The sequence below is a fragment of the Prosopis cineraria genome, unplaced genomic scaffold (assembly GCF_029017545.1).
Source record: "Prosopis cineraria cultivar Desert tree isolate PC_DT_omini unplaced genomic scaffold, ASM2901754v1 PC7, whole genome shotgun sequence".
Lineage (NCBI taxonomy): Eukaryota > Viridiplantae > Streptophyta > Magnoliopsida > Fabales > Fabaceae > Prosopis > Prosopis cineraria.
In genome coordinates, this window is record NW_026555338.1 from 6,776,071 (window position 1) to 6,802,770 (window position 26,700).

General features: G+C 35.2%; 4 protein-coding genes across 4 annotated transcripts; all 4 read left to right on the top strand.

The window, feature by feature from the left end:
• Positions 1–448: 448 nt before the first annotated feature.
• On the top strand, positions 449–11,695 carry LOC129315254 (ran-binding protein M homolog). Its single transcript, XM_054958839.1, has 10 exons — positions 449–1,109; positions 2,809–2,955; positions 3,265–3,351; positions 3,907–3,952; positions 4,604–4,680; positions 7,353–7,515; positions 8,958–9,026; positions 10,473–10,532; positions 10,654–10,740; positions 11,193–11,695. The coding sequence occupies exons 1-10, from the start codon at positions 712–714 to the stop codon at positions 11,466–11,468; spliced, it is 1,410 nt and encodes a 469-aa protein (XP_054814814.1). The 5' UTR covers positions 449–711; the 3' UTR covers positions 11,469–11,695.
• Positions 11,696–12,672: 977 nt separating this feature from the next.
• LOC129316441 (uncharacterized) lies at positions 12,673–13,452 on the top strand. Its single transcript, XM_054960870.1, has one exon. It carries the CDS (start codon positions 12,673–12,675, stop codon positions 13,450–13,452), a length of 780 nt encoding a protein of 259 aa, XP_054816845.1.
• Positions 13,453–13,485: 33 nt separating this feature from the next.
• LOC129316442 (uncharacterized) lies at positions 13,486–16,887 on the top strand. The gene is made up of 5 exons (XM_054960871.1): positions 13,486–13,716; positions 13,831–14,294; positions 14,427–14,620; positions 14,714–15,924; positions 16,435–16,887. The coding sequence occupies exons 1-5, from the start codon at positions 13,486–13,488 to the stop codon at positions 16,885–16,887; spliced, it is 2,553 nt and encodes an 850-aa protein (XP_054816846.1).
• Positions 16,888–20,664: 3,777 nt separating this feature from the next.
• On the top strand, positions 20,665–21,048 carry LOC129316443 (uncharacterized). Its single transcript, XM_054960872.1, has one exon. The coding sequence runs from the start codon at positions 20,665–20,667 to the stop codon at positions 21,046–21,048; it is 384 nt and encodes a 127-aa protein (XP_054816847.1).
• Positions 21,049–26,700: the final 5,652 nt, after the last annotated feature.

The following is a 26,700-nucleotide window of genomic DNA, read 5'->3' on the forward strand; positions in this document are numbered from 1 at the left end:
TTAGTATTTATTTTATTATGAATATAAAAGTTTAAAATTTATTTTACGTATTTTAAGAGTTTAAAATTTAAGGTGATTTTCGAATAATAGTTTAAAATTTTTTTTATTCATTAACCCTTTCTATTTTTATATTTATATTCATATCTATTTTTATATCTATTTTTGTTTTTTTTAAAAGTTACTTTCATTATGTTAAATAAGGAAAAGTGAGCCCATCCCTTCTACTTTTCCATCCAAATAATAGGAGAAAAAATTTCATTAAAATATTCTCTCTCATTCTCTGCCTGTTTTTCCAACCAAACAAGATACAAATTATGCTTTGCTTGGTACCTTCGAGGTTAGAATTGCACCTTGTCTTTTTTGTTTTATGTATTTTTCCAAGAATTCTTTGAAGGACCTCTTAGCAATTAATCTATTTTGGTTACGGATTTGTGTATTTTCCTAAAAGCAAACAGTGCTCGAGTGACGAGACGCGACCATTGCACTACTGAACCATGCTCCTATTATTCGCTTCGTAGTAATGACGACACGGGGAACTCAAGATTCCCTCAGTTGTTCGGCTCAAGAACTAAACCGGAGTTTTAATTGGAATTTCAAACTTGGTTGACGATTTCCATTCCCTTTTCCATCGAACTCTAATCCAGAAAACGGATGAATGTTTTTTTTTTTTTTTGAGATTCTAGGGTTTTGGATTCTTTGGAGCTGAAGACGATGACTGATACCAACGGCAACAGCAGCGGCAATAACGACCACCACCACCACCACCACCACCACCATCAACAAGATCTCGGCCTGTACTTACTGGAGTTGTCTCGCCATGGCTCATCCCAAGTTCCGTGCGACATGGACGAGGACGAGGAGGCGCCGACGGAGCTCAACACCATAAACAGCTCTGGAGGCTATCTGGTAGTGTCCACAGATAAGCTCTCTATTAAGTACACCAGTGTGGACCTTCATGGCCATGACGTTGGTGTGATTCAAGCTAATAAACCTGCTCCGAAGAAGCGCCTCGTCTACTATTTCGAAATCTACGTCAAGGATGCTGGAACTAAGGGTCACGTGGCAATTGGGTTTACCAGTAAAGGCTTCAAGATGCGAAGACAACCAGGGTAAGGACTTTGTTTTTTCTTGTTTGTTGGGTAAACGTATTAAGACCGAATAGCAAATAATGTTACTTCTGGTTTGTCGAGTTGTGTTGAAAGATGCAAATCTTGGTACTCTCTCGATTTTTTTTTTTTGGGAAACGGAGCAATTTTCTAAAGAGAACAAGACTGAAGAAATGGGTGTAGTAGATCGACTAACTGTATAATCTAAAATCTTATTTCTTATTTTCTTCAGGAACTTCCTTTTCTTTTTTAAATACGGATACCTATGCCTATTTCATTAGATCTTGATGCGGAAAAATCATGTCTCTTGAAGTAACAAAGTTCTTTTGCACACCAATCTCATTATATTTCTTTCAATTAGTTATGTGTGCAAGAGAAATAGGATGGTGTATTTTTTGTACAACTTGAATGATGAAGCATGAATGTAATACTTTTCTTGTATCTAACTTTAAGGCTAAAGCATTACGTTTGGAATTTCATCAATTTGGTGACCATTTCATTATAATCTTCTGCATTCCGTGTGACATAAGATACAATATTCTGCATCTTCAAAATATGGATACTGAATGAAGAGTTTAATTCTTTCATGTGCTTTGCTATCAATTTTTTTAGTGTCTTTCTTCCATGCAAAATCAGATCAGTGGTCCATGAGTTATAAAATCTTACATGAGATGAATGTAGACAGTCTAGTTAGTTTGTCTTATCTTGATGCATCTGAGCATGAAATTCTTCAATTATTTTCATAAAGGCTTTACCTATCCCTTTCCTCTGCATGTTTTAGAGTGATATTTCTCTAAAATTAGGTGCATGGCTGATACTATAGCTCAGATGTGGAGCTGTCCTTTGGTACAAGTGTTATTGGATTCGTGTTACAATGGTATAAGTTTAATGACGCTGATTTTTTTGCTTTTTGGGCCAACATGACATTGCATTAGTTGGAGCTTATAGCTAGGTAATTTGGCTGAAAAATTATTTAGAGAAAAGAGGCAACAAAAGTATATTGCATTTTATGTGTCACTCAGTTGAGCAGTTAGTGAATGCTTAAACTTCAGATTATTCTTATTAATTTATTGATTAAATGGGTTAAGGTGCATTTTTATTCTTGAACTTTTCCTTGAGGATCAATTTTACCCCTGTATTGATAAGTGGGGCAATTTTACCTTTGAATTATTTTTTAGAGGAGTGCTAGGCACTTTGAAGAAGAGGTTTTTTGCTTCTCCAAAAAATAGTTTAGGGGTAAAATTGCGTCACTTATTAGTACATGAATAAAATTGCTCCTTGAGGAAAAGTTTAGGGGTAAATTGCACCTTAACCTATTAATAATTAATAATTCATAATAATTTAAATAATTAATTATTATGAGTATCATGGTTTGCCCCCTGGAATTTTCGGCTGTGACTGAATGTGTAGGTCTTGAGGATTTGGTTGTTACATACCTAGCCAGGTTGATGATAAATGGTTGCTTGTGATTTGGTAAAAGTTATCTTCAATTGGCTTTTCTCTGCACCTTTTCTTGTGGAAGGGTGATGTAAATCCATTAATGTTGCTCAAATTCGTGTGAAAACGGGAATTTCGAGTTTGAAACTAGCATGAAAAATTAGATTGAAGTTTTAAATCCATTCTTTGAAGCATTTTATTATATTTAAATGTTTTAACATAAATGTGGCTTTTAGTGTATCTTTTCCTCTGTTTGTGACGGTAGGTGGGAGCCCAATAGTTATGGATATCATGGGGATGATGGATTACTTTACCGTGGACCAGGGAAAAGTGAAACTTTTGGCCCAACATTTACGTCAGGTGATACAGTTGGTGGTGGAATTAACTATGCCACCCAAGAATTCTTTTTCACGTAAGATGTGCTTCATCCTGCTTTGTCCAATGCTTTAATGCTATATCTCCCTGATGATAGCAAGGCAGATAATGAGATTATTATGAGTTAAAAAAAAAAAAAAACCAGCAATTATTTTTCTGTTTTTGACTGCAGCAATAGTTTTTTATCTTTGTCTAACTTATAAAATTTTATCAAAGATATAAGCAGTAAAATCATTGAATGGAGTATATTTTAAATGTTTGTTCCATTTAGCTTATTAGCATTTTTGCCTTCTTGCTGAAACAGAAAGTTATTTGTCAATTTTTTTTTTTACTGTTTTGATGGCAGCAAAAATGGGCAAGTAGTAGGTACAGTTTACAAGGACTTGAAGGGTCCTCTTTTTCCAACCCTTGCTGTCCATAGCCAAAATGAAGAGTATGTTGTTGTGCTGCTCCCTTTGAATATTATTTATTTCTTGCATTAATTTTTTTAATTATCGTGCATATGCTTCCCCTCTGTGATAGTGGATTGTTGCGTTAACATCTTTCATCTGTTGAGACTTGAGAATGTTCAATTGATCACATTTTTAATGCTTAAATGGATATGTTATTCCAATATATGCATTAAGTTCTAATTTATACTTTTGAGCTTGGGGATCATTACTATAAGGAAATAATAAATGAAAAAGGTGACATGTGCATATAAGAGTTTTATTTGACATGTTCTGTAGTTGTGAAATAAATATTAATTTATCTGAGGACAATTGTGCCCCTTGCCTACATCTGCTGGAGGTACTTTCATTTAGTTCTTATTTTCCTTTTCTTTCGAGACATTGATATATCTCATTTGTTTGTATTTCTGGACCCTTGAATTACTGTCACTCGCTTTGCTTTTCTGATTCTTGTGGAGAACATTGTTGTAGCATAGTTTCACTATTTGAAAACTGGTTGGGGTGTTTAATTTTTACGAGTGTTTTGCTATATCTGACAGAGTGCATGTGAACTTTGGGCAGAAAGCATTTGCTTTTGATTTGAAGGTAAGAAGCTTTATCAATTCCATTTTTTCCTATTTAATTTTTGTTGTGTTTAACTGCATTCATCTTCTTACCTTGCAATAAGGCTTTTTAACCTTTTTTTATAATTTACTATGCCTATCACATCTGCAAACTTTACTCTCCTGTAATTTTCTTGCAGATTTTTTCACCCCTGGAACATAAGAAAATGGCTATTTCAATAATTGGAGATGTGGGAAATTGTGTGAATATGATAGAATTGTCCTTTCATTCGACACTTATGCTTGTGTTAACAGTTAATTGCTGTGAAATCAATCAGAACAGAAGTGTCTGCCATCACTGTCGTAGGCCACTATCGTTAACTTTGATTTTTCTTGTTTACTATACATAATTGGTAATATTTTGGTGTTAGTGTTAGTATTTAACAAAGATGAAGCTACCGTGTACGCTGTGCCTCCCAAGTTCTCCCTGCATGGATTGTTAGATGCACAAGTTGACTAAATGTACAAAGGCCCTCAAAGGGAGAGCAACTTTGCCACATCACTGATTATCTCCACAAAGCCAATTATTCTTCTGTGTTTTATTTCAAAAAACTATCAAAATTCAACTTGAAGTTATTAGATTTCTGTGTTTATATATTTGCTTATTTGCTAAATATTTCTATTATTGGATAAGGAATTTGAAGCTCAAGAAAGGATGAAGCAACAACTGAAAATAGAGGAAATACCTCTGCCACCAAATGTTAGTTATGGGTGAGATAATTACGCTGTAATATCTTTCTTGGAATATATTTGTATTACCATTACTTTTTATTCTTAGAGGAGTAAAGTTTATGGTTAATAGCTCTGTCCTTTTTGAAGAGATGACTTAATTTCACAGCTCATCCTTCCATTATCAAAATCTACATTGCCCTTCCCTGGGGGAAATGGAGAAAGAAAAAAAAAAAAAACTATAGCTAACCTCATTTTGCCCTCTCCTGAATTAAAAACAAAAACGATTGTTTAATAAATTTGATGGTTTATTGGTCAAAATGGATTTAGTTGGAAGTTGCTATTTGGCCTCAAGGGAGGCTGGCATTGTGGATTTTCCTAATTAAGGGGAAGGTCATGTAAATTGGCTGTCTCTGAGGTGAGGGGGAGGGTTTTTATCCTTTAAATTGATCTTTCTGGTTTTTGTAGAATTAATATATCTTCTCTTTTCAATTTTGCTTGATCTGATATATATATATATATATATATTTTGGTGGGTTTGTAATGAAAAGACCAATTGTCTTGCTGCTGATCACCTGGGTTAGCTCTCTTTCTAGGGTTTTCCCATGACCTTTTGATTCCAAAAGAGGACAAAAACTCTTGCTTGCTAATGATATCAGACAACTACTGGTCAGTGTTTTTTGTGGTTTTAAAAAGTTTAGTGCTCGAAGCTATAACCTTGAGTTTGAAAGGCTTGGTATGCTAGCAAAAATGAAGGTTAGAATCTGTTATGTTGTACAAATGAAAGTCTAATTGTCTGGTTAAGTACTTCTCAACTAGTTGTAAAGATGAAAAGGATGCTTAATTTTAGAAAAGTACTTCTGTTACTTTACAAGTGTGATTGAACAAGGTATATAGTTACTTTTTTCTCGGTAAGTTATATAGTTGCTTTTAAATGGCTTCATAATTTTTTTTTTGGGGGCTGTGGAATGGAAGATAAAACTGTTGATTTTCCTTTGAGCCCTTTAATTCTTCCTTGCTTAAAAATTTCCCTTGCTCACTTAGTTTAATTAACCCTTTAACTATTAGCAATTGAAATATCAATATAAAATCTATAGCAAGTCAAAATTTGTAAAAGCCTTGGATATTGTGTCTTATTTTGACAATTTGCTCATTGCATGGGACCCAATATTTAGTTTTAGTGTAAAACTCTAACTCTATGGATTTGATTGATGACAGAATCGAACTCTGATTGTATAATTTTTTATAAAAGTGTGTTTATAAAAAATTTATATTCTTATTGTACTTTTTTTTTTTTAAATTAAAGATGACATTAGAACTTTAAATAAAATTAACCATTCAACAACAACAACAACAACAACAAGCCTTAATGCATTTAATTATTTTTCCATCTAAACAATATTCATTTCAAATCCATGTCTAATTATTTCTTGTTTTAATTTTGTCATATGAAATGTATAAAGGTTTGGCAGACAGTAATAACTGTGATAGTAATGCTTTCCTGATTTGGCAAACTACCAATATTTTGTTCTCTACTCTTTTTTGGGAAAATCGTTAAAAAGAAGGAATTTTGAAATTAGCTGAAGTTGAAAGCATAGCAAACTTACTAAGGATTGTGGATAAAACTAGAAATTCTTGTTAGTTTTTATGGTTAAACTTATCTTTCATTGGAAGAAAGTTATTAACATCCCTATGTTATGGGTTTTATGAGGATGAAATATGGCATTACTCATAACAAATAATAATAATTTGTACTTGGCAGAAATCTAAGAAAAGAAGCAAAACAGTGAGATGTGGTAGCATTCTTAGTTTAGTTTTCCTTCTGTTACACCTTACAAGAATTCAGAATTTCCCTATTGGTTAAATTAAACATTTAATCACATATATTATGTCTCCAGGCTTAAAAAAGTATATTATGTCTCAATCTGCTTTCAACTCTGGTCCCTCTCTGATAGGTGCTCAAAATAACTAAAATAAGAATAACTCTATTAGGATGATATAGAACAAGAATCTTGTTCTATATTTCTCTTAATAGCCATGCTCAGGAGAATCTCCAAAGGGTTTAAAAGACTATTTTATTGATAAACTGATATGATAGCTTCTAAGTTGCTAGTCATATTTATAATGCTAAATACAATCTAAAATAATGGATAAAATCTAGATAACTAGATAACTAAATAATATCTCCTATAATCTAAAATAACTAAATAACTAAATAATATCTTCTATAATCTAAAATACTATAAATAATATCTAAATAGATAAATTACTAGATCTAAATAAAATCTAAAGAATAAAATCTGACTAAATAAAATACTAAATCTAAAGAAATATAAAATACTGAGCAAAATAAACAATGAAATCAATCTGAATTTATCTTTTGACGCTTTCTTCTTGAATAAGTCTTTATGGGAATATTATCTGGAATCTTATCACTCTCCCAGCCCCATTTCAAATGAGAAATTAGTAGATATAGAAATAAGAAGAAAGGTATGAAAGAAACTGTTGGCCTAATAATTTATGAGGAAGCCTTAGTCTTTGGTTAGAGAGAATTTAATTTTTTGCTGCTAAAGTTGCACTTTGTTCTTTTATAAAGGCTGAAGTCACCCATCACTCATTGGCCATTTCATCACTGATTTTTTGGGAAGTAATGCTATATAGTGAATAATGAATAAATCTATGTTTCCTGATTTCTGAGGTTCTCTTGTCACCAGAATTGTTCGTTCCTACCTTCTACACTATGGCTACGAAGATACACTGAATTCATTTGATGTGGCTAGTAGAAGTACTGTTCCTCCTGTTTATATAGCTCAAGAAAATGGAGTTGATGGGCAAGGTATAACATATGCTTTAAGTCACCGAAAGACTCTACGACAGGTATGGCGATATTTTGCACATTTTGTTGAGTGTTTGGCTGCTTTTGTGAGATTTTGGTTTGAACTTCTGTTGAAGTGCTTTTGCAATGAAGAGAAAGAACATGCTCCCTAATGAATGAAATGAAGTTTCAATAGTATTTTGTATTAGGACTCATGAGTCTTGCATGTATGTATGTTGATTGATCCATGTCCGTTCAGCTACAGCCTAACTAGGATGTATAGCAGAGAGAATAACGAGGATACATGAGATAAAGGGAGGCCCATTGAGAGGAATGATGAAGTTTCACAAGATGAGGTGTTCTTGCTTGACAAACTAGTTACACAGTGCCATGATTGGGAATATATGAGAAGCTTTTTAGATCAAAGGCAGGGTAAGGAAGAATTTGATGAGCCTGTAGCTACAGTAGTGTTAAAGGGCATATTTTGAGGAGCATAGAGAGAGTAGTATGCATGAAGGCTCAAGATTGTATTGCCCGCTGATGAGAGGGCTGAAGAGATAGAAAAAGGGAAACGTGTGATGTTAATTAACTGTTTCTATTTAGATGATTATATCCATGGCATTGATGTATGAAAGTCACTGGATCTGCTTGATACCATTGCCACTTTGCTGATGAGTTAGTATACTGCCAGGATGAGTGCGAACTCCAATAAACTATCATGTGATTTGATAAAAGGGAATTGCCAATGCACACGATCAGGGAATTGCATGCACAAGGAAATAAATAACAAAAGAAATAAAATTAAAAACTATAAGCAATCTTTGGTATTCTATCTTTTAATCTGTTGTAAATATTACAATTCGTGTATAATTTTCTGTAATTGAAGTCTGATATCTTGTCACATTATCTCCTAAGTTAATAGGAAAGTATGGGAAATGTATATTAGTGTTGTTATTGGTGATTATTTGTAAATTAGGGATTAAACCATTAGTAATAGCAAAGATGAGAATTGGAAAAGTCTAGGAAGTTTCCCTTTTTTTAATTTTAATTGCTTTTATATTATTCTAGGTTTTAATCATCCTTTTGTTATTTATAGTTACTTTTATTTCTTTTCCACGTCAGAAGTTATTTCTTGTGCTGTATACGAAGCCCTTGTGAATCATAATTGCACTAGGGCTATTTAAGGTTTTCAATTGGTTCTCAATAAAAGTTTCTGATTCTCCCTCAGGCCCCTGCTTCCACTCTTTATTTCTCACCATTATCTGCTTCGTTTTCCATCGTCTCCCTGCTTTTTCAGATTCTCGTTTCCTCTCTGTTACTTCTCTGTTTGTTATACATTTGTTAATCGAAGCTATGATATGGAAGAATAATGTCTCAATCACTCATATTAAACAGTGTTCAATGTCCTTTATCCTTATGAATACACGTGTCTGTAGCATTTCCCTTGATTTTGTTGCTAATTTACAATTTTAGTTTGTCTGATGTCTCTTCTCTTTTAATGAAGCTAATCAGAAACGGGGAGATTGATGCTGCCTTTAGTAAATTGCGTGAATGGTATCCACAGATTGTTGAGGTCGGTTGGCTTGGACACTGTTTGCTTACAATAGTATCTGTTTATATTCTGCTTCTGATCTAACCCTACAAATTTATTAAATAAAGTGCTATCTAGTCTGGTTGTGCTGGAGTATATGTGATTTCTAGTGCAAATTAAATGTACAAGTGATTCCATTAAAAGAGATTGTCCTTGGCCATTCTAGCTAACGTTGTTATATACTCGGTTTGTAGAACGAGTACTGCTTTGTTTACATTATTCACCACTATTCAATGGAAGTTATGATATGCTTCATTTTCGTGTCCATTGTTTGTCACTTTTTCTGTGTTTATGTTGTTTAAGGACTCATCAACTACACAAGAAGTCATATTTTCATCTCATCGATGAAAGAACTCATGGTTAGATGGAAGTTGACATCTGTACTTTCCTCTCTGCATAAATAGAGTTGAAAAAATCCAGCGCTCCTCGTTAAGTTGGGAAGTAAACAATCAATAAACCCAGCTTCGAGCTTAATTCATTGAAATTGTTCATTGTAGTGCTTTTGTTAATAAATCAAACATTGGAGTTTAATTCTTTGAAGTCGTTCTCTTACTAAATATGTCATTCACTGTACCCAAAAAAAAAAAAAAAAAGTCATTGAACGTCAGTACAAATTTCAACAGCATTTTGTTGACTTCTTCCCTTTTAAAAGAAGTGCCTCCCTCTCCCCAACCCAACCTCTTCCTCTCTTGTTTTATTTGATTAGAGTCAGGTGTTGGAGTTGTTGTATGTTTAGTAACCAACGCAAACAGACGCAAACAGTTCTTATATACTATTATTTTGCGTAGATCATGGACCAATAGTTAATTTCTTTCTACTCTCCTACTTTACTTCAGCAAATAATTCTCTTGGAGAGGGTAATAGTTATATGGTAGTGATATTTTCCCTTACCCCTAAAGAGTAGGATTAATTTTTAAGAGGAAATGGTATATTTTTTCAACAATTTTATTATAATAATCTATGCCAACACTTCAAGATCGCTTGTGAGTTTTCTACTTAACTAATTGATGCCTGCACACTAAAAGAGAATTATAGTATTGGCCTATTGGGTAATATTCACCTTTAAATACTGTCCCTTGATTTAAACTGGAGCAATTGCGGTTCTACTATGGAATAGGATTCTCTAATGGCACCCCATATTCTGCTTGGAGGTCATGCAAAGTAGTTCTCGCCTGTCTCAAGTGTCATGGAGTTAACTAGCCTATGGTGATGACTGTTGCACAGCAGTGTCTGGATTCTTTGTTGTTGGTGCATACTTTTGATGGGAATGAAGTGTCACACCCTTTTAACTTATCTAGTACATGTTAACCATTACACTGGTGATGGTGTGTCATTTTGGGAGCCTTGCTTTGACATATCTAATTAAAGTATGACTCCGTTATTATTATTATTATTTCTCGAGTGATCAGTTAATTTTGATTTTTGCAGGATAATACATCAGCTACGTGCTTTCTTCTTCATTGTCAAAAGTTTATTGAATTAGTTCGGGTATATTCTTTTTTATATTTACTTTGCTATATATAAAATTCTGTACTTGAAAACCTTTTATTGTGCTTAGTTTTGCAAGTCTAAATAGGTGACGTTTTATATTTCTGTATGTGACATATAGGTAGGAGCACTGGAGGAGGCTGTCAAATATGGAAGAATAGAATTGGCAAGATTTTTTGGGTTGCCTACTTTTGGAGATTTAGTTCAGGTGAATTTTCTCATTAGAATTGGAAACTATTTACTGCTGCACCTGCACTAATAATGGCTCCTATGATTCTAAATTTGTGAGGATCTTGTTAATGAGCTAATAAGAAATTGCTAACTTTTGGGTATTTGGCAGAGTCAAATTTTCTTCAGAAATTAAAGTTGTTTGCTTCTGTGAATATACCTTCTCTGCTTTTAAATTTTAGAGTTCATGCTTATAAAACATTTAATTGATAATCTTATTTGGCACCATTTGAACTCCTGCATTTCACTTTAATCTGTCTGAGAATGTCGAATTATTTGGTTACATTTGCACTGTTATACTTTGAGTTGACAATTACTTTGACTTCTAATTTCAATTTTTCCATTTGTGAATAAAGTTTTATATGCTTTGATAGATTTCATGTATATTGGTGGCCAATTTTAAGTTTTCCATCGGATTCTCTTTGGTTTTAGGATTGTGTCGCATTGCTCGCGTATGAACAACCACAGGAATCCACTGTAGGTTATCTTCTTCAGGACTCACAGCGGGAAGTTGTTGCTGATACGGTAAATGCAATGATCTTGTCCACAAATCCCAATGTGAAAGACTCAAAAAATTGCTTGCGCTCGAATCTCGAGAGGTTGCTCAGACAGCTCACTGCTTGTTGCTTAGAGAGACGGTCTTTGAACGGCGATCAAGGAGAAGCTTTTCAGCTGCAGAGACTGCTTAGCACCGGTAAAAATTGCTAGTGCCAGATCATCTCAATGTTGTCAATGATCATAGTTCTTAGAAGACAATGCCAGGTCATCAAATTGATCTATCTAGTCTCTTACAATGTTATCCTCCCCCAGCCCACCCGAAGAACGACCACCTGTTCCATATGCTCCATTACTTTGAAACCGGGAATTCTCTTTGTGCAAGCAAGCTTGTAGCCTCATCTTCATGATTTAATATAAATGATTAATTGAACTCTGTATGCGCTGTAGCCGCATCGTCAAACGTGTTTTTTTTTTTTTTAAATGAATTCTTGAACAACATCATGAACTTTTCGAGGTTAGATGAATTATGCAAATTACAAATCCAAGAAAAAGGGGAGAGTTACACCCAAGTCATCCCCATGGCTTTATGGGTTTTTTTTTCCCTTATTGTTGTGACCTTATGGTATTTAATTATGTTATGGGGATTTAAATGTAATTTTTCTTAGAAAACCGGACCTAGATATTTTTCGTCTGCACTAACGTATGCATGTGAGGAAGGTGTACTGTATTTCTAAACAATTCAATAGAGGAAAAATATTAGATCACCATTGATACCAGATTAAGAATATGTACAAGGAAATTTGAGTCGTACAGGATTAAAGAATGGTTTATGTGAAATTCATCAACTAACAATGTGTCAGTGGGGTCGTTTGATTTAAGATATCAAGATTTTTCTTAACTCCACAAGCATCACTTTTTTCCATACTTTTCTAAGAACAAATGTTTTTGTGGCGCTACTATGAGATTGATCTAGCAGACAACAACCAACATAACATCACCCATGAGTTCTATGATATTGGTTTTGCAATTTTGATAGCTGCAAATAAACTCACTCAAGCAAAATGAAATTTATCAATATCTTTCTGCTCTTTTGACATATTAATTACGGCACTGATATTTTTCTTGGAAAAAAAAATGAAAGGCGGATAGAGTTTAAGGAAATAAAAACAAATGGCCTGGTATATGAATCAAGTAACTAAAATATAAATTAAAAGCATACTTTTCTTTTGGAGACCAAATTGCCAAATCAAATTATGAGAAGTAGATTTTCAAAAAATCACCCTAATATTCTTTATAATAGTGCTAATGAGTTTGCTGCCTTCTTTTTCGTAAAACATCCATATGTACCCCATTCAAATCTAGAGTAAGGAAACAACAAGAAGCCTAACTCGTGTTGCTCTGGATATTTCCATCCATGGTTGCACGATCGAGCTCAATAGAAGAGGATGATCAACTGATGAGAAGCTCTAAAAAGATTAAAAATGCAGAGGGTGCTATAGGAGGTGGGATTCTACAGGATGATTGGCCAGTACTAGGAGCAGCTATAGCTTCTGGTCCAAGTAATAAGCCCTCCTTTGCAGAAAAGCTTAAAGGTGTTTGTATGGACGATGACCTCTCTGATGATGATATTGAAGATGTCGGTGGGGAGGATTCTGAGAATGTTGCTTCGCAAAACTCTGGATTCAAGGGGCTAACTAATGAGGAACCTGATTTCAAGACAGTAGAAGATCCAATGAGAAACTTTCCCACTTTTATTTTCTCTAACAGAGTGAAGAAAAGGCTCTATAAGGCTTGGAAGAGAGCAGTTATAGTGAAGTTACTGGGAAGGAGTATTGGCTTCAAAGCTCTAGAGGCTCTAGTCCAGTCTTTCTGGGCGAAGAAAGGGGTCATAAAGCTTATCAACATTGGTCATGGTTATTATGTTGTCAAGCTTACTAACAAAGAGGATTACTTTAATGCGCTTACAGGTGGACCATGGATGATATACGATCATTACTTAACAGTTAGACCATGGGAACCCAGATTTAAACCAGAAAGTGCAGCGATAGATAAGGTTGCTGTTTGGGTTCGGGTTCCCAGAGTTTTCTTGGAGTACTATGATATGGATGCGTTAACTTACATTGGCGACAGAATAGGAAAGACGATTAAAGTGGATATGAATACTTCTTGCCACTTAAGAGGACATTATGCTTGAATTTGTGTATTAGTGGAACTAGAAAAGCAGTTAATGTCAGGTTTTGTTTTAGATGGCGAAGAATATCATCTTGAGTATGAAGGCTTGCCTCTCTTATGTTCGAGCTGTGGAGTATATGGTCATAGACATGAAGTATGTCCTATGAAGAAAACTGGAAGTCAAGTTGAGTGTAATGGTGAATCCATGGAGCCAAATGTACAGAAGAAGGTTGATGGAGGAAACGACATAGGAGAGCAAGTGATAACTCAAGAGACATGGACAGTGGTATAGAAGCAAAGACGCTTAAGGAGAGGGAAGGAGAAACAAGGAGACAACGAGCAGTACAATGTGGCAGGTTCTAGGTTTGGTATTTTGGCTAAAGAGGATCACCAATTTCAGGTAAAAGAGAATAGGGTTTTGAATGAGACGGGAGCAAATGAGGAAACAGAGGAAGTGGTAGCCCTACAATGTAGAACGAAAAGAAGACAGGCCAAGGCGAAAAGGACAATGGCTGCAGAAAAGGATGTGTTCCAGGAATTAGGCGTAATTATAGGGGACACCAACGATCACATTTTAGCTGTACAAAAGCAAGAAAAGCAAAGAAGAGCAGAGAAAAGGACAAGGGATATGTTCGTGAACCACAAGAGGCAAAAAGACATGCTGATGATTACTATGGGTGACGGAGAGGATCATAAAGAGGATGAGGAAATGATTCAAGAGGGGGCCCACAAAGTGAATATTCATGTTGAGGAATTGGGTCAATTTATGCCAATTGATCTAGGTGAAAGATCCATACAAGAAAATGATCTAGGAGATAACCATTTTAGGCTAGAACTTGAAAGCCCAATGCAAACTGAGCCAGCGTCAAGTAAATTGAGTGGGGAGATTGTTGTGCCAGAAACCCAATGTTAGATTGGGCTTTCTGTGTTTGTTTGGGCTGACTCTATTTTTTTTTATTACGATTTTATGATTAATATGCTTTATTGGAATACCAGGGGATATTGTGGTAATGGACTCCTTAAGAATTTAAAGGAGGTCTTAAAGGGGCCAAAGCCCAACCTCATTGTCCTAGCTGATACACGCTGTGATGATGCATTGCGTCTTCAAAAAATCAAAAGCCTCGGTTTTGATATGATAAAGATAATCCCTAGTATTGGTCATTTAGGTGGTTTGGCAGTAGCTTGGAAGAGTGATGAGATTGATGTACAAATAATCGAAGCAGATCGCCAGTTTTTCCATATGCATTGCCTCCTAAAATGAGTTGCGATTTTTTTGGCAACAGCTGTTTATGCATTACCCCATTTGAATTTGAGAGAAGAGCTTTGGGCTCGATTAAAACTCCTTTCTACCACCATATTAGAACCATGGATTGTTTATGGTGATTTTAATGATATAACCTCACCAGTAGAGCGAATTGGAGGAAAGGCCGGAAACTCAAATAGGTACACTTGGTTTAGTGAAAGAATTGATGATTGCTCACTTTTGGATATGGGATCGTCAGGACCCAAATTCACCTGGAAGGGTCCTCGCATGCATGGGTGCTCACGATTGTATGAGAGATTGGATCGTGCTCTCGCCAACTCTTCTTTCATTTCAGAATTCTCTGATTGTGCTGTTAAGGTACTGCCACGGACTCTCTTCTCTGATCATAATCCAATTTCCATCAAGATACATGATACTCAAGCTCTTGGAAGAGGGAAAAGACCTTTTCGTTTTGAGGCTATGTGGTTATCTCATTATAATTTCAAAGAATTTTTACTAGACAGCTGGCATGTTGATGATAATTTAAACAAAAACTTGAATGATTTCAAGCATTCTCTTATGGTGTGGAATAAAGAGGTATTTGGTTTTGTTGAACAAAAGAAAAAGAATATTATGGCTAGGCTAAGAGGAATTCAAAATTCTACAGCTTATCCCTTTTCTAATTTTTTGGTGGATTTAGAATTTTCTCTTCAAAGGGAATTAGATGAAATTCTTAAATGGGAAGAAACTAAATGGTTCCAGAAAGCACGTACTGAATGGATAAATAGTGGTGATCGTAATACTAGGTATTATCATCTGAAAACCAAGATGAGAAGAAGGAGAAATAGAGTTGTAACTCTAAAAAATGATGTGGGTAGCTGGGTGGAAGATGAAACTGAACTCCGAGATTTAGTTGTCCAGTATTTTAAAGACATATATATCTCTGATTTTTGTGATGATGACTTTGAACTCACTACTAATGCCTCCTTTCCAGCTTTGGATCATTCTATTTTAGCGAACTTAGATGCGACTCCTTCTAAGGAGGAAGTTAGGAGGGCTCTTTTCTCTATAGGGCCATATAAAGCACCTGGATATGATGGTTTCTCACCCATTTTCTTTCAAGCTAATTGGGAAACAGTGGGGAATACACTGTGTAATTTTGTTATGGAAGCTTTTGATAATAAGATATCTTTAGATGAAGCTAACAAAACACTCATCTCTCTTATTCCTAAAAGAGACAAGCCTGAGTTGGTTGGTCATTTTCGTCCAATCTCCTTATGCATGGCTCATTACAAATGTGTTAGTAAAATTCTTACTCATAGGTTGAAAAGATGTATGGATAGCTTAATTTCTCCTTTTCAAGCAAGGTTTATACCGTGAAGACAAATTCAGGATAATATTATTGTGGGCCAAGAGATTTTACATACTATGAAGAAATCAAAAAGGAGAAAAGGCTTCTTTGTAATGAAGATAGATTTGGAGAAAGCTTATGATCGGATTAGATGGGATTTTCTTCACACAGTTCTTCGAGATGCAGGGATGAGCGATAAACTTATTCATTTACTTATGGATTGCGTTTCAACTGTTTCTTATAATGTTCTGTGGAATGGGTTAGAATCTGAATTTTTTGGTCCGCAAAGGGGACTTCGTCAAGGAGATCCCATCTCACCTTTTTTGTTTATGCTGTGCATGGATAGGTTTTCACATTTGATTACTAATGCTGTGGATTCCAACCAGTGGTGACCCATCTATGTTACAAAGCAAGGGCCTGCAGTGTCTCATCTTATGTTTGCAGATGATTTATTACTGTTTGGAGAGGCTAGTGAAACACAAGCTCAGATTGTGATTGATTGTCTGGATAAGTTTTGTAAGGCATCAGGAGAGAGAGTGAATAGATCCAAGTCATCTCTCTTCTTTTCCAAAAATATCCCTCCAGATCTCAAGGGCAGAATAAAAAGAATTATGGGGATAAAGATTTCTGCAGAAATTGGACATTATTTAGGTTTTCCTCTATCTATGGAACGAAAGTCAATGAACAAGTTTCAGTATATTGTGAATAAGGTTAAAAGCAAACTGGCAGCGTGGAAGTCCAACTGCTTAACTACTGTTGAAAGAGTTACTCTTGCAAAATCCGTGCTAAGCTCTATTCCATTATACCCGATGCAGGTCGCTAAGGTGCTAATAGCGATCTGTCATGAAATTGAAAAGCTTTAAAGAAACTTCATTTGGGGATATAATGGAAACTCTGGTTTTCATCCTCTAAGTTGGGAAAAAGTCTCTTTACTAAAGACTTATGGTGGTCTGGGTTTTAAAAAGCTTTCTTCTGTGAATAAGGCATGTGGTGTGAAACTCGCATGGAAGTTACTTGCAGGATCTAAAGGTTTGTGGGTTGAAGTTCTACAAAATAAATATATGTTCAGATCAGAAGAGAGTTTTCTGAATATTAAAATACAAGATTCACAGCTGTGGAAGTTCATCTGTCAGCAAAAGGATGTTATACAAGAGGGTACTAGGTGGCAAATAAGAAACGGCCAACAAGTTAGTTTTTTGAGGATGTTTGGCTTTTTCCTGATAAGAAAATTCAAGATTTTATTTTCAGACCTTTAACCGAGGAGGAAAAAAATACTTGTGTGGCTGATTGGGTTAAGTATGGGTATTGGGACTTGGCTCGAATATCAAAATTACTCCCTCGAGAGGTGACTCAGCGGCTCATTGCTATCCTTCCTCCGCTGCAAGGTGCTGGATGTGATATAATGGTTTGGAATGGGAATGCTAATGGAAATTTTACTCTTAAAAGTGCTTATTTCATGATAGAAAAATTAATTCCTGATTTGTATGATCCTGTTTTTAAGCTTATCTGGAAATGGAAGGGTGTGGAAAAAATTCACTTATTTATATGGATCTCTATTCATAATCGGCTTCCAACTAATTCATGGAGGAGTTCTTGGGCTGGTTGTTCGTCTTTATGCCAGTGGTGCCAAGATGCAAATGAAGATGTTATCCACATTCTAAGGGACTGTACTTATGCAAAGAGTATGTGGCGCAAGCTTTTCCCTAGAAGTTATTACTCTAATTTCTTTGCTGCTAATCTGAGTGACTGGTTTACTTTCAATCTTAAGTTGAAATTTGGCTCTAACTTTTCTTATAAGTGGAGCCTAATTTGGGGTATTGGTATTTGGAAGTTATAGCTGTGGAGGAATAATTTCATTTTTCAAAATTTGCAAAAACCTCCTGACCCAACTAGTATTATATTAAACTCATGGAATTATTTTACCATTCATGGAGAGGAGAATACAATGGATATTATTCATTCAAGTGACATTACTCAATTCAGGAAACCTCCACCTCATAGTTGGGTAAAGTTGAATGTTGATAGAGTTGTCTCTCAATCGACTAATAAGGCGGGTTGTGGGGGAATTTTGAGGGATCATAAAGGGGTGTAGATTGCTGGATTCTCTTCTCAAATTGGTAGCTGTAATCCTTTTGAGGCAGAAGAATGGGCTATGCTAAAGGGTCTCAAGTTTGTATGGGACATGGGATTCAAAGAGGTTATTTTAGAATCTGATTCTAAAGTACTTGTTCACTTTCTCCAAGAAGGAAATGAGGTGCGAAGCTCTTCTAGCTTGGTGTTGCTGCAAATTTCTAATTTGCTACTCTACAACTAGAAAGTGAAGATTAATTATGTGCCTCGCCATCAGAACTGTGTTGCGGATAAGTTGGCTAAAAGAGGAATAGACAAATCTGAGATTTTCGATCATGTTCCTTTTTTCCTAAAGGACATTGTGCATAGGGAGATTATGGGGGCCCAATCCCCAAACTCTGTTTAATTTGTTCTTGTAATTGGGCTTAGCCTCTCCTTTATCAAAAAAAAGTAAGGAGTTTCCTTTTTTAAGGAGCCATGGGTAACTAACAATCTTCAAAATGCTTCTCGATCATAACATGGACAAAAGACCATTTTTTCACATAAATTTTTTTAAGGAACGTTAGGCACTCTATATTGAAGGATGGGGTAATATCCCCCTAAATATTTTTTTAGTAGCATATATTGTGATAAAAAAACATTCTTACCTATTTTGGCCATTTGATGTGAACCAAAAGGGTTGGAAGTGGCAAAGATAATGGTAGGAAACAAGCCTAATTTTAGTAGTGAAACAACAATAGAATGGGTCAAATACAACTATTCCACGTCATTAGATAACATAAAAGATGATAGATCTTTGACGGAAGAACCATTTTGCTCTTAAAAAAATTATTTAGGGGGGATATTGCCCCACCTTTTAGTTCATGGTGCTCAATGCTCCTTAAAAATAAGTTTAGGGGTAAAAATTGTCTTTCACCAGTCAGAACATTGGAAAATACTTTTGGTTGGATCAATTGACACTTCAGGAGCATTCAAGGGTGGAGTATGAGGAACACTAAAGATGGGAGAAAGATTTAAAGGTTGAGTAGAAGCAAGTGGTATGGGTTGAGAGGAAGGAGAGGGTTTAAGATCAACATGTTTTAAGTGCTTTGATGGCTTGGCAACATGATGAGAAGGCATATGTTTCCTCTAGAAATATTTTGTAGTAGAAGAGGAATCAGTAATGGATTTAGAAGAAGGATGGGTTTGTTTTGTAGAAGGTGAGGGTGATTTTTATTTTTTAGGGGCCTTTGGAGATGAGGAATGTTTTGGTTTTTCAAGACATGATTTTTTGCGGTTCAAGTGAGGAAGATTTTTTATTTTTAAAAGGTTATGGCCTTGCAGGATGTGATTTGTTTTGTGGAGAGGATTGTTTGTTATGTGGAGAGAGGGTGTTTGAAGAAAGATGGGTTTGTTCTTTTACAGGTGAGGGTGACTTTTGTTTTTCAGAAATATTGGAGGTGAGGGAGAATGTGATTTCTTATATGAGGATTGTTTTTGTGGTTCAAGTGAGGAAGGTTTTGGAGTTTTAGAAGGTTGTGGCTATTCATGGTAAGATATATTTTGTGGAGAGGATTATTTGTTGTGTGTAGAGAGGGTGAAAGACTCTCCAATAGAGGGTGAAGAAGTGTTTTGCTTATGGTGTCATTGGTCAAGATTATGAAGAGAGGAATGATGAGAGGGTGACTCCTTGAAGGTTCTCCTTTCTCAAAAGGATTTTGGCATACATGTGTAGGAATTTTGAGGTGATCAACAATTGCTTGAATGTGATTGTTCACAGAATCATGTTTTTCATCAACGACATGAACATTTCTTCATGAGCAGAGCTTTTAGACATAATCTAATCCGTTTTGGCTTGTAGAATAAATATTTATTGGTAAATGAATTCTGGTGTCAAAGGTTGGGTAGGTTGGAAAGGTTGGGCATGGATTTGACTTTCAATTTGGTGTGAGGAGGAATGTTGTTGTACTTGTTAACAGCTATAAGGGAGAGATTGATCCTACTTGGCCTTCTTTTCCTTGGAGGCTCCATCCTCAGTTGCTTCATCACCTTTGATTGTCCTATCTGTCTCTACCCATTGCCATCTTTTTCAACTAGCTTCATTCTATATAGAGATATATTGTCAAACTTTGCTGGCTTTTTCAACTTATCATTTTTCTCTGTGTACTTTACATGAAATCTCCACATTAGACATGATATTGGCATAAGGGAGACTATAGTTATCCTTGTTGTGAGTGAACTATTCAGACTCTAGAAGATATGTTGTGATCTTGTGTGCTAGAGTTGCATAGTAGTTGGGAGAGCTATTTGCCAATAGCTGAATTTGCGTATAACAATAGTATCATTCCAGCATTTAAATGGCCTCATATGAAGCTTTATATGGAAGGAAATGTAAATTGCCATTATGTTAGACCGAACTGAGTGAGAGAAGCATAGTGAGACTAGATATTGTAGACCAGACCACTCAGAACATCGAGTTAATATGGCAGAAGTTATTAACAGCTCAAAGTAGGCAAAAGAGCTATGTCAATTGAAGAAGATCATTGGTGTTTTTAGTAGGCAATCACGTGTTTCTGAAAGTTACACCAATAATGGGAATTGAGAGATCAATTAGAGCCAAGAAATTGACTCCTAGATTCATTAGTCCATTTAAAGTCTTAGAGAGAATCGGGCTAGTTGCTTATCAAATTGCTTTACCTCTACAATTGTTTAGGATTCATAGTGTATTCCACGTGTCTCAACTCAAGAAGTATCAATCGGATCCTTCCTATGTGATTGAGCCTGAAGAGGTGGAGCTACAAGAGAATATGACCTATAGAGCAAAACTTGAGCGAATAGTGGATGTGAAGGATAATCAATTGAAAAACAAGACTATTCGATTGGTGAAAGTATTCTGGAAGGGTATGACTCTTGGTGATGCAACCTGGGAGATAGAAGCTAAGATGAGACAGCTATACCCTCATTTGTTCCCTTAGGTATATGCGAGTTAGTAGTTGTTTCAATTTTAGGGACAAAATTCTTAAAAGGAGGAGAAAACTATAACATCCTGAATTTCTAATCCTGCATTAATGACTGATTAGTGGACGAATTAGTGATTTAATGTGGGATTAGGGTTCTGAGTGGTAAAGTGTTATATTCACTCATTAAGACATTATGTGAACCAATATGAGTAGAAGAGCGAAGTCACAAAGCAGAGCGTGTAAGCATAGTGAGGATTTCCCTCATTATGCCACGCGTTATGGGGGGATAGATGTGCCGTGACGCATGGAGAAAAAATTAGATTAATAGGGACGTGTCTAGCTTATGGAAATAGAAGGGAGAACACGAGAGAAGAGCTCAGACGTGGAAAAGAGCAAGGGATGTGCTAGGGCAAGCATAATCAAGAGTAAGGACGGTGTTTCTGACCTGTTACTTATTGTGTAAGTCATGTACTGCCTTAACCTCTAAATCTACCCTATTTTTTCTTAGTTTTAACGAGTGAGAAATTGAATTCGAGAGTTTTATGGAGTTGATTTCTTGCCCTATAGTAATAAAAAGGTTCTTTAAAACTAAGCTAGTGCTTTGTGATTGGTTGGAGTCGAAATGATAAAGCTTGGAATGAGGGATAATCAATGGCAATATGCATAATTGAGTATGAAATGTGGAATTGATAGCGATTAAGTGTTTAAATGTGATAATTGACACTTTTGGTCAATAGAAGAATTGACTTGGAATGCTAATTTTGTGTAGATTCTAGTGTGTGACACATAAATTGTGAGAAAGGAGCTTGAATAGGGTTGAAGTTACATGCGTAACTCTTTTTATCGAACAGAAGAGTTGGGGTTGAGGTAATCATATAGTTTATTATGTTTATTAACTATTATAACTGTGTAGAAGTGAATACCAAATGATAAATTGTGAATTTATGAGTTTTATACATGATTGTTATTGAAATGGTTTTAGCATGGACTTTGAATTGTGAAATGAATTTGAAAAGTTATTGATTTCAATGATACATATATGATATGGAAGTATATATGTTGTGGAAATGTGTACAAGTAGTGAAAATTGTGAAATAGCATGATCATAAGGGGTGGGAGTTCGCCTAGGATATATAGGGGTGTGTGTGTGTAAAGATATGTGAGTGATAAAATTCATATGGTCAGGCTGGTACCATGGGACATTTGGTGCAGTATTATACGGGCTGTTATCATGAAAAACCAGTACAACATATTATGGGATTGTTACCATGGGACATTCGAATAGTCTAGCAACTCCCTAGTGCCGATAGGGTGAGGGGAGTCAACGACACCTCTATCACAAGTGTGTGAAGAGGGAAACCATAGTCTATAGGTGAGTTAGATTACCTTTGGCTGGGTATTTCTACCACCGAAAGTGTGCTCAGGTTGACAAGTGGTTGATCCAAAAAAGCCTATGATTTCATGTCGGGGAGCATTGGAGGTTTCGTAACTAGATAATCATGCTAGTGTGTATTTGTAGGGAGTTGTTTTGAAAAGATGATATTTCTTTATACTTTGATATATATATGTGTGTGTGTGTGTGTGATATTACTTTATTTTGTTACTTTAGCATGGTTATCTGTGGTAATAGACATTTAATGATCTATATTGGTTACTGAGATTTTTTATCTCACCTGTGGTTATTTACATTTTTCAGGCTTTGGTGCTAGTGGTTCGAAGGAAAAAGACATTAGCTGAGTTGAGATTGCTCGCTAAGCCTTTGTAAGAATTTAGTGTAATGAAATTATTGTTAGTAGCTGTAAGTATATATAAGTTGCCATAGGATTCAAACATGTACATATTGTGTTTTGTGATTTTGAGCTCCCTAGTCCTGGTATATGTGTGAATATGTGATATGTGAAGTGGTTGGGTGGTAATTTAGCTATGTATGAGATTAAAGAAGTGAAAATGTGATTTTGGCCCAAAGTGTGAAATGGGCAGTTTACAAGCCAAATGTTTGTATGTGTGATATATTGTGCATGTGTGTGGTCAAATTAGGTGTGTATTGTCCATTTGGACTTGGTTAAGGCCTAAAAAGTGGCTAATAACAATTGGTTTCAAATTGAGATACTTAAGTGGCAAAATTTTGGCAGAAAATGGTCAAAATGCACTTAGGTGTTCAATTTTTAATAGAGATATCAAATTGAGTTAAACCTAGTGTCATTAGTTAGATTTTGAAACAAGCTTCGTGTGGGCACTTAAACCATCCCAACCGAACATCATATGTGAAAATGGCACGCATTTGAATTTTGTATTAGAAATTGCCATTTGATAGCAAATTCAAGTGTGTGCACAGCAGCACAAGTACTCACATGTTGCAGCGTATGGCACATAATGAGTGACTGTGGCCTCTATGCCACATGCCACAGCACATGGTGCAAAATTGCACTTTGTTTACTTATATGCACATGTTTCTTTTGGTATTCAGTACTCGAATACTTGTTGCTTCCGCTGTGTATGTATTTGTGTGTTAGGGTTTATAACCCGAATGAGTTATGAAATGATATTTCTAAAAATATTTTATTGGGATCCTAATGCTTTCAATATTTACAACTTAAATGATTTCAAAGTAATTGGATTAATTGTAGTGGAGCGTATAGTAATGTCAATGAGCATTACACATATGATAACAATTTCTGTTGTCATAAACAGCTTAGAAGATGAACTTTTGTCATGCATCATTTCCACATCTATGGTCCGATCGGAGTGATTCAAGTGTCCACACAAAGCTTATAACATAATCTATCTAATGAGATAAGTTTGGACTCAATCCAATGGTCCAAACCAAAATTGAACACCCAAGGTTTAAAAAGTCACTTTTCTTTCAAAAACTTGCACCCTAGGTACTTGATTCTCATTTCTTGCATCATTAGACCACTCTAGGCCTTAAACCATGTCTAAAAGGACTATATACACCTGATTGACACTTTATATTACATATATCACATCATATACTCAAATTGACCTCTCAATACCACATTATATACTTGTAGACTTATATGAGACACAATTTGTATAACACATAAACAAATAGATTTGTTTCACTTTTAACCATTTGACCCTTATATATAAGGCTCTGCCACACTATATAGTTGGGAATCACAATATATTCGACTCTTTCAAATGGGGCTAAGTCTCACCATTTGTGTCAAGTTCTCACATATATACACAATTCACAATCAATTTCACATTCAACACATATATACAAGTGGAACAAGTTACATAATGACATACACTTGCTTGATTAGTATCTAGGCCTACCCACATACCCACTACTGAGACACCCTCAATGAGATGCAACATCGCATATAGACAAGTAAGTTTCCACAACACAATTCATATACACATTCATATCTTTCCTTTCACATACACTCATGCATCCTAGTTGGCAACTCAAACTTTAACAGTATATTATACATTCATTCCACTCAATGGTAGTCATACCACTACCAAATGAAGCTACTATTTCCTCTCTTCCTTTTCTGGTCTTCTTACAGCCTATTCACCTGTGCACAAAAGTAACAGAGTGAGACATACATCCCGATAACTCAAAGATAATCCCAATTACTGATTAGTAAGAAAAATCATAAATAAGAGATAAAGTAGTATGTTATTCAATAAAAATAGTATAGTATGCATATATAAGAATTCATTCTCATCAATTTTATCATGCTCATGCTAATACATTCCTGGTTCTACCTAGTAGAGGAATCTCTACCCTTAGACCAGGAATTTTAGTCACACAGAATAGGTTTCACAATACCTGTAACATCCCAAAAATTTTAAGACTCAAATTTATTTTAAAAAAATAAAATAAAATATCTATAATTAAATTAAAATTAAGAATAATTTGATAGAGATCTAGAGTTTGAATTTTACTAAGCAAAAGTTAGGTTTTATTTTATTTTTAACTATAGGAAAAATTACCAAAGTTGACCCAGGCTTTTGTGCTATAATAAAAAATGTTGGGCCCTTTATTGTAATTTTCTCTAAAGTCTTATATTAGCAATTTAAGAGGAAAAGAGAACGTAGAAAATAGAAATTGAAACAAGGAAAGAAATGCACGAACGTGAGAGAGGAAGAAGAGAAGAGAAAGAGAGGGAGTTAGGCTTGGATTTAGGAGGCTTTGCGACCGTTGCGAGCTCAGCTACACGATAGATAAACTCCCTACTTCAATCCTTTTCCCTTCCTCTTGATTTTCTTCAATTTTTGGAAGAAAAAATTTCTAAATTTTGATCCTAAGGGCTTTATTCTTGTAAGCTTTTGTTTCTTTAGATTCTAGGGAGGATGTTCTGAGTTTCTATAGTGATCTAATATTTTGAGTGGATAATTAGATGAAAAGAGGTGTTTTGGGCACAAATTAAACCCTGAAAGATTGGGTTTTTCTCCTCAATGGTTTAAGCTTATTGACTTAGTTATAATTTTGCTATTTGAGCCCAATAAGATTTAAATTAAGGTTTGGTTTTCATTATAAGGGCTAATGGTGAAAGTTGGTGACATTAAGTGAAGTTTTTTAATTGATAAAAAATTATATAAATTGAAAATTAGCCTAATGATGGCTAATAAATGGTTTTGGTGGTTAAGTGATACTATGTGAATGGTTGGTTTAATATATGGACCATTAGGATGGATTATGGCTCATTGACCCAAGTTGTGTGGTATGAGTTATAGTCTTCATTAATGCTATTTGACATGATAAGTAATGTGGATCACTTATATATTGTAGGGATTGTTGGTGGAATTTGTTTGGAAGTTAAGGAACAAGCCGAGACCTATTTTGTATAAGAGGAACTCTTTTGGTACCAAAGGATTGAGGTAACAGGAGAATTTATATTTCTTATTACTTTGTTTTAACTATTTTTGAATAAATATTACTAGCTATCATGCATTACATGTTTTAAAAGATTAAATGTGTTTTATAAGGGGTTATGGGGTACTACTTTGATTATAGTGTAAATATATTTTTTAATTGTTTAACAACATTGTTTTTATGGAAACGAAATTTGTTTGCATGTATTGTAATAATAAAGAATAGAAGTTGCACTTAAGGAAGTGTAATTAAGTAAGATACCTTAGATAGGCTAAGGAACCATTTAAGGGAAATTTATAAATTTTATATTACCTTAGAGTGTTGAAGTGGTCAATACTTAGGAAAGGCAGACACAAATAAAAGGCATGATCTCGGTAGGAGTTCACCAATGAGAAGGTGTGGACTTTTGATATTCTATGGCACATTGCCAGTACTTAGTGTTACCTTACGTATTGTGGGCTCAGTGCACTAAAGTAGTTAGTGTATTGAGTGTTCGACACCTCTTAGTGGGGGAGGAAATCCAACATATGAAGTGTGAGGTTGAGTGCCTAGGTCAAGGTAGCCCTCACATTGAGAGTAAGTCAGGCTGGCTCTGGGAGGGAGTTAGCTTTGACTGCTCAGGATTCACGTCGAAGGGGCATAGGCGGTTCGATAGATTAGATCATGCCTTAGATTATGTTTTGTACTTGTAGAGGTACAAGTAGGTATAAAGGTTTACCTGTGAGTTAAAGAGTACTAGGGGGCATTCTGTTGGTCATGAAAGGCCATACCAGCCTAGGTCATGCATTCATGCATTTTAAATGGCTAAATTATATACT

Excerpts from the sequence above, each read along its gene's own strand:
- LOC129315254 (XM_054958839.1), top strand. The coding sequence starts at position 712 with ATGACTGATACCAACGGCAACAGCAGCGGCAATAACGACCACCACCAC. Across the intron at positions 3,352-3,906 it reads GTCCATAGCCAAAATGAAGA|AGTGCATGTGAACTTTGGGC; the intron begins GTATGTTGTTGT and ends TATATCTGACAG. Across the intron at positions 10,533-10,653 it reads AGTTTATTGAATTAGTTCGG|GTAGGAGCACTGGAGGAGGC; the intron begins GTATATTCTTTT and ends TGTGACATATAG.
- LOC129316441 (XM_054960870.1), top strand. The coding sequence starts at position 12,673 with ATGGTTGCACGATCGAGCTCAATAGAAGAGGATGATCAACTGATGAGA.
- LOC129316442 (XM_054960871.1), top strand. The coding sequence starts at position 13,486 with ATGTCAGGTTTTGTTTTAGATGGCGAAGAATATCATCTTGAGTATGAA. Across the intron at positions 13,717-13,830 it reads CTCAAGAGACATGGACAGTG|GTAAAAGAGAATAGGGTTTT; the intron begins GTATAGAAGCAA and ends CACCAATTTCAG. Across the intron at positions 15,925-16,434 it reads AAAGAGACAAGCCTGAGTTG|CAAGGGCCTGCAGTGTCTCA; the intron begins GTTGGTCATTTT and ends TATGTTACAAAG.
- LOC129316443 (XM_054960872.1), top strand. The coding sequence starts at position 20,665 with ATGGGAATTGAGAGATCAATTAGAGCCAAGAAATTGACTCCTAGATTC.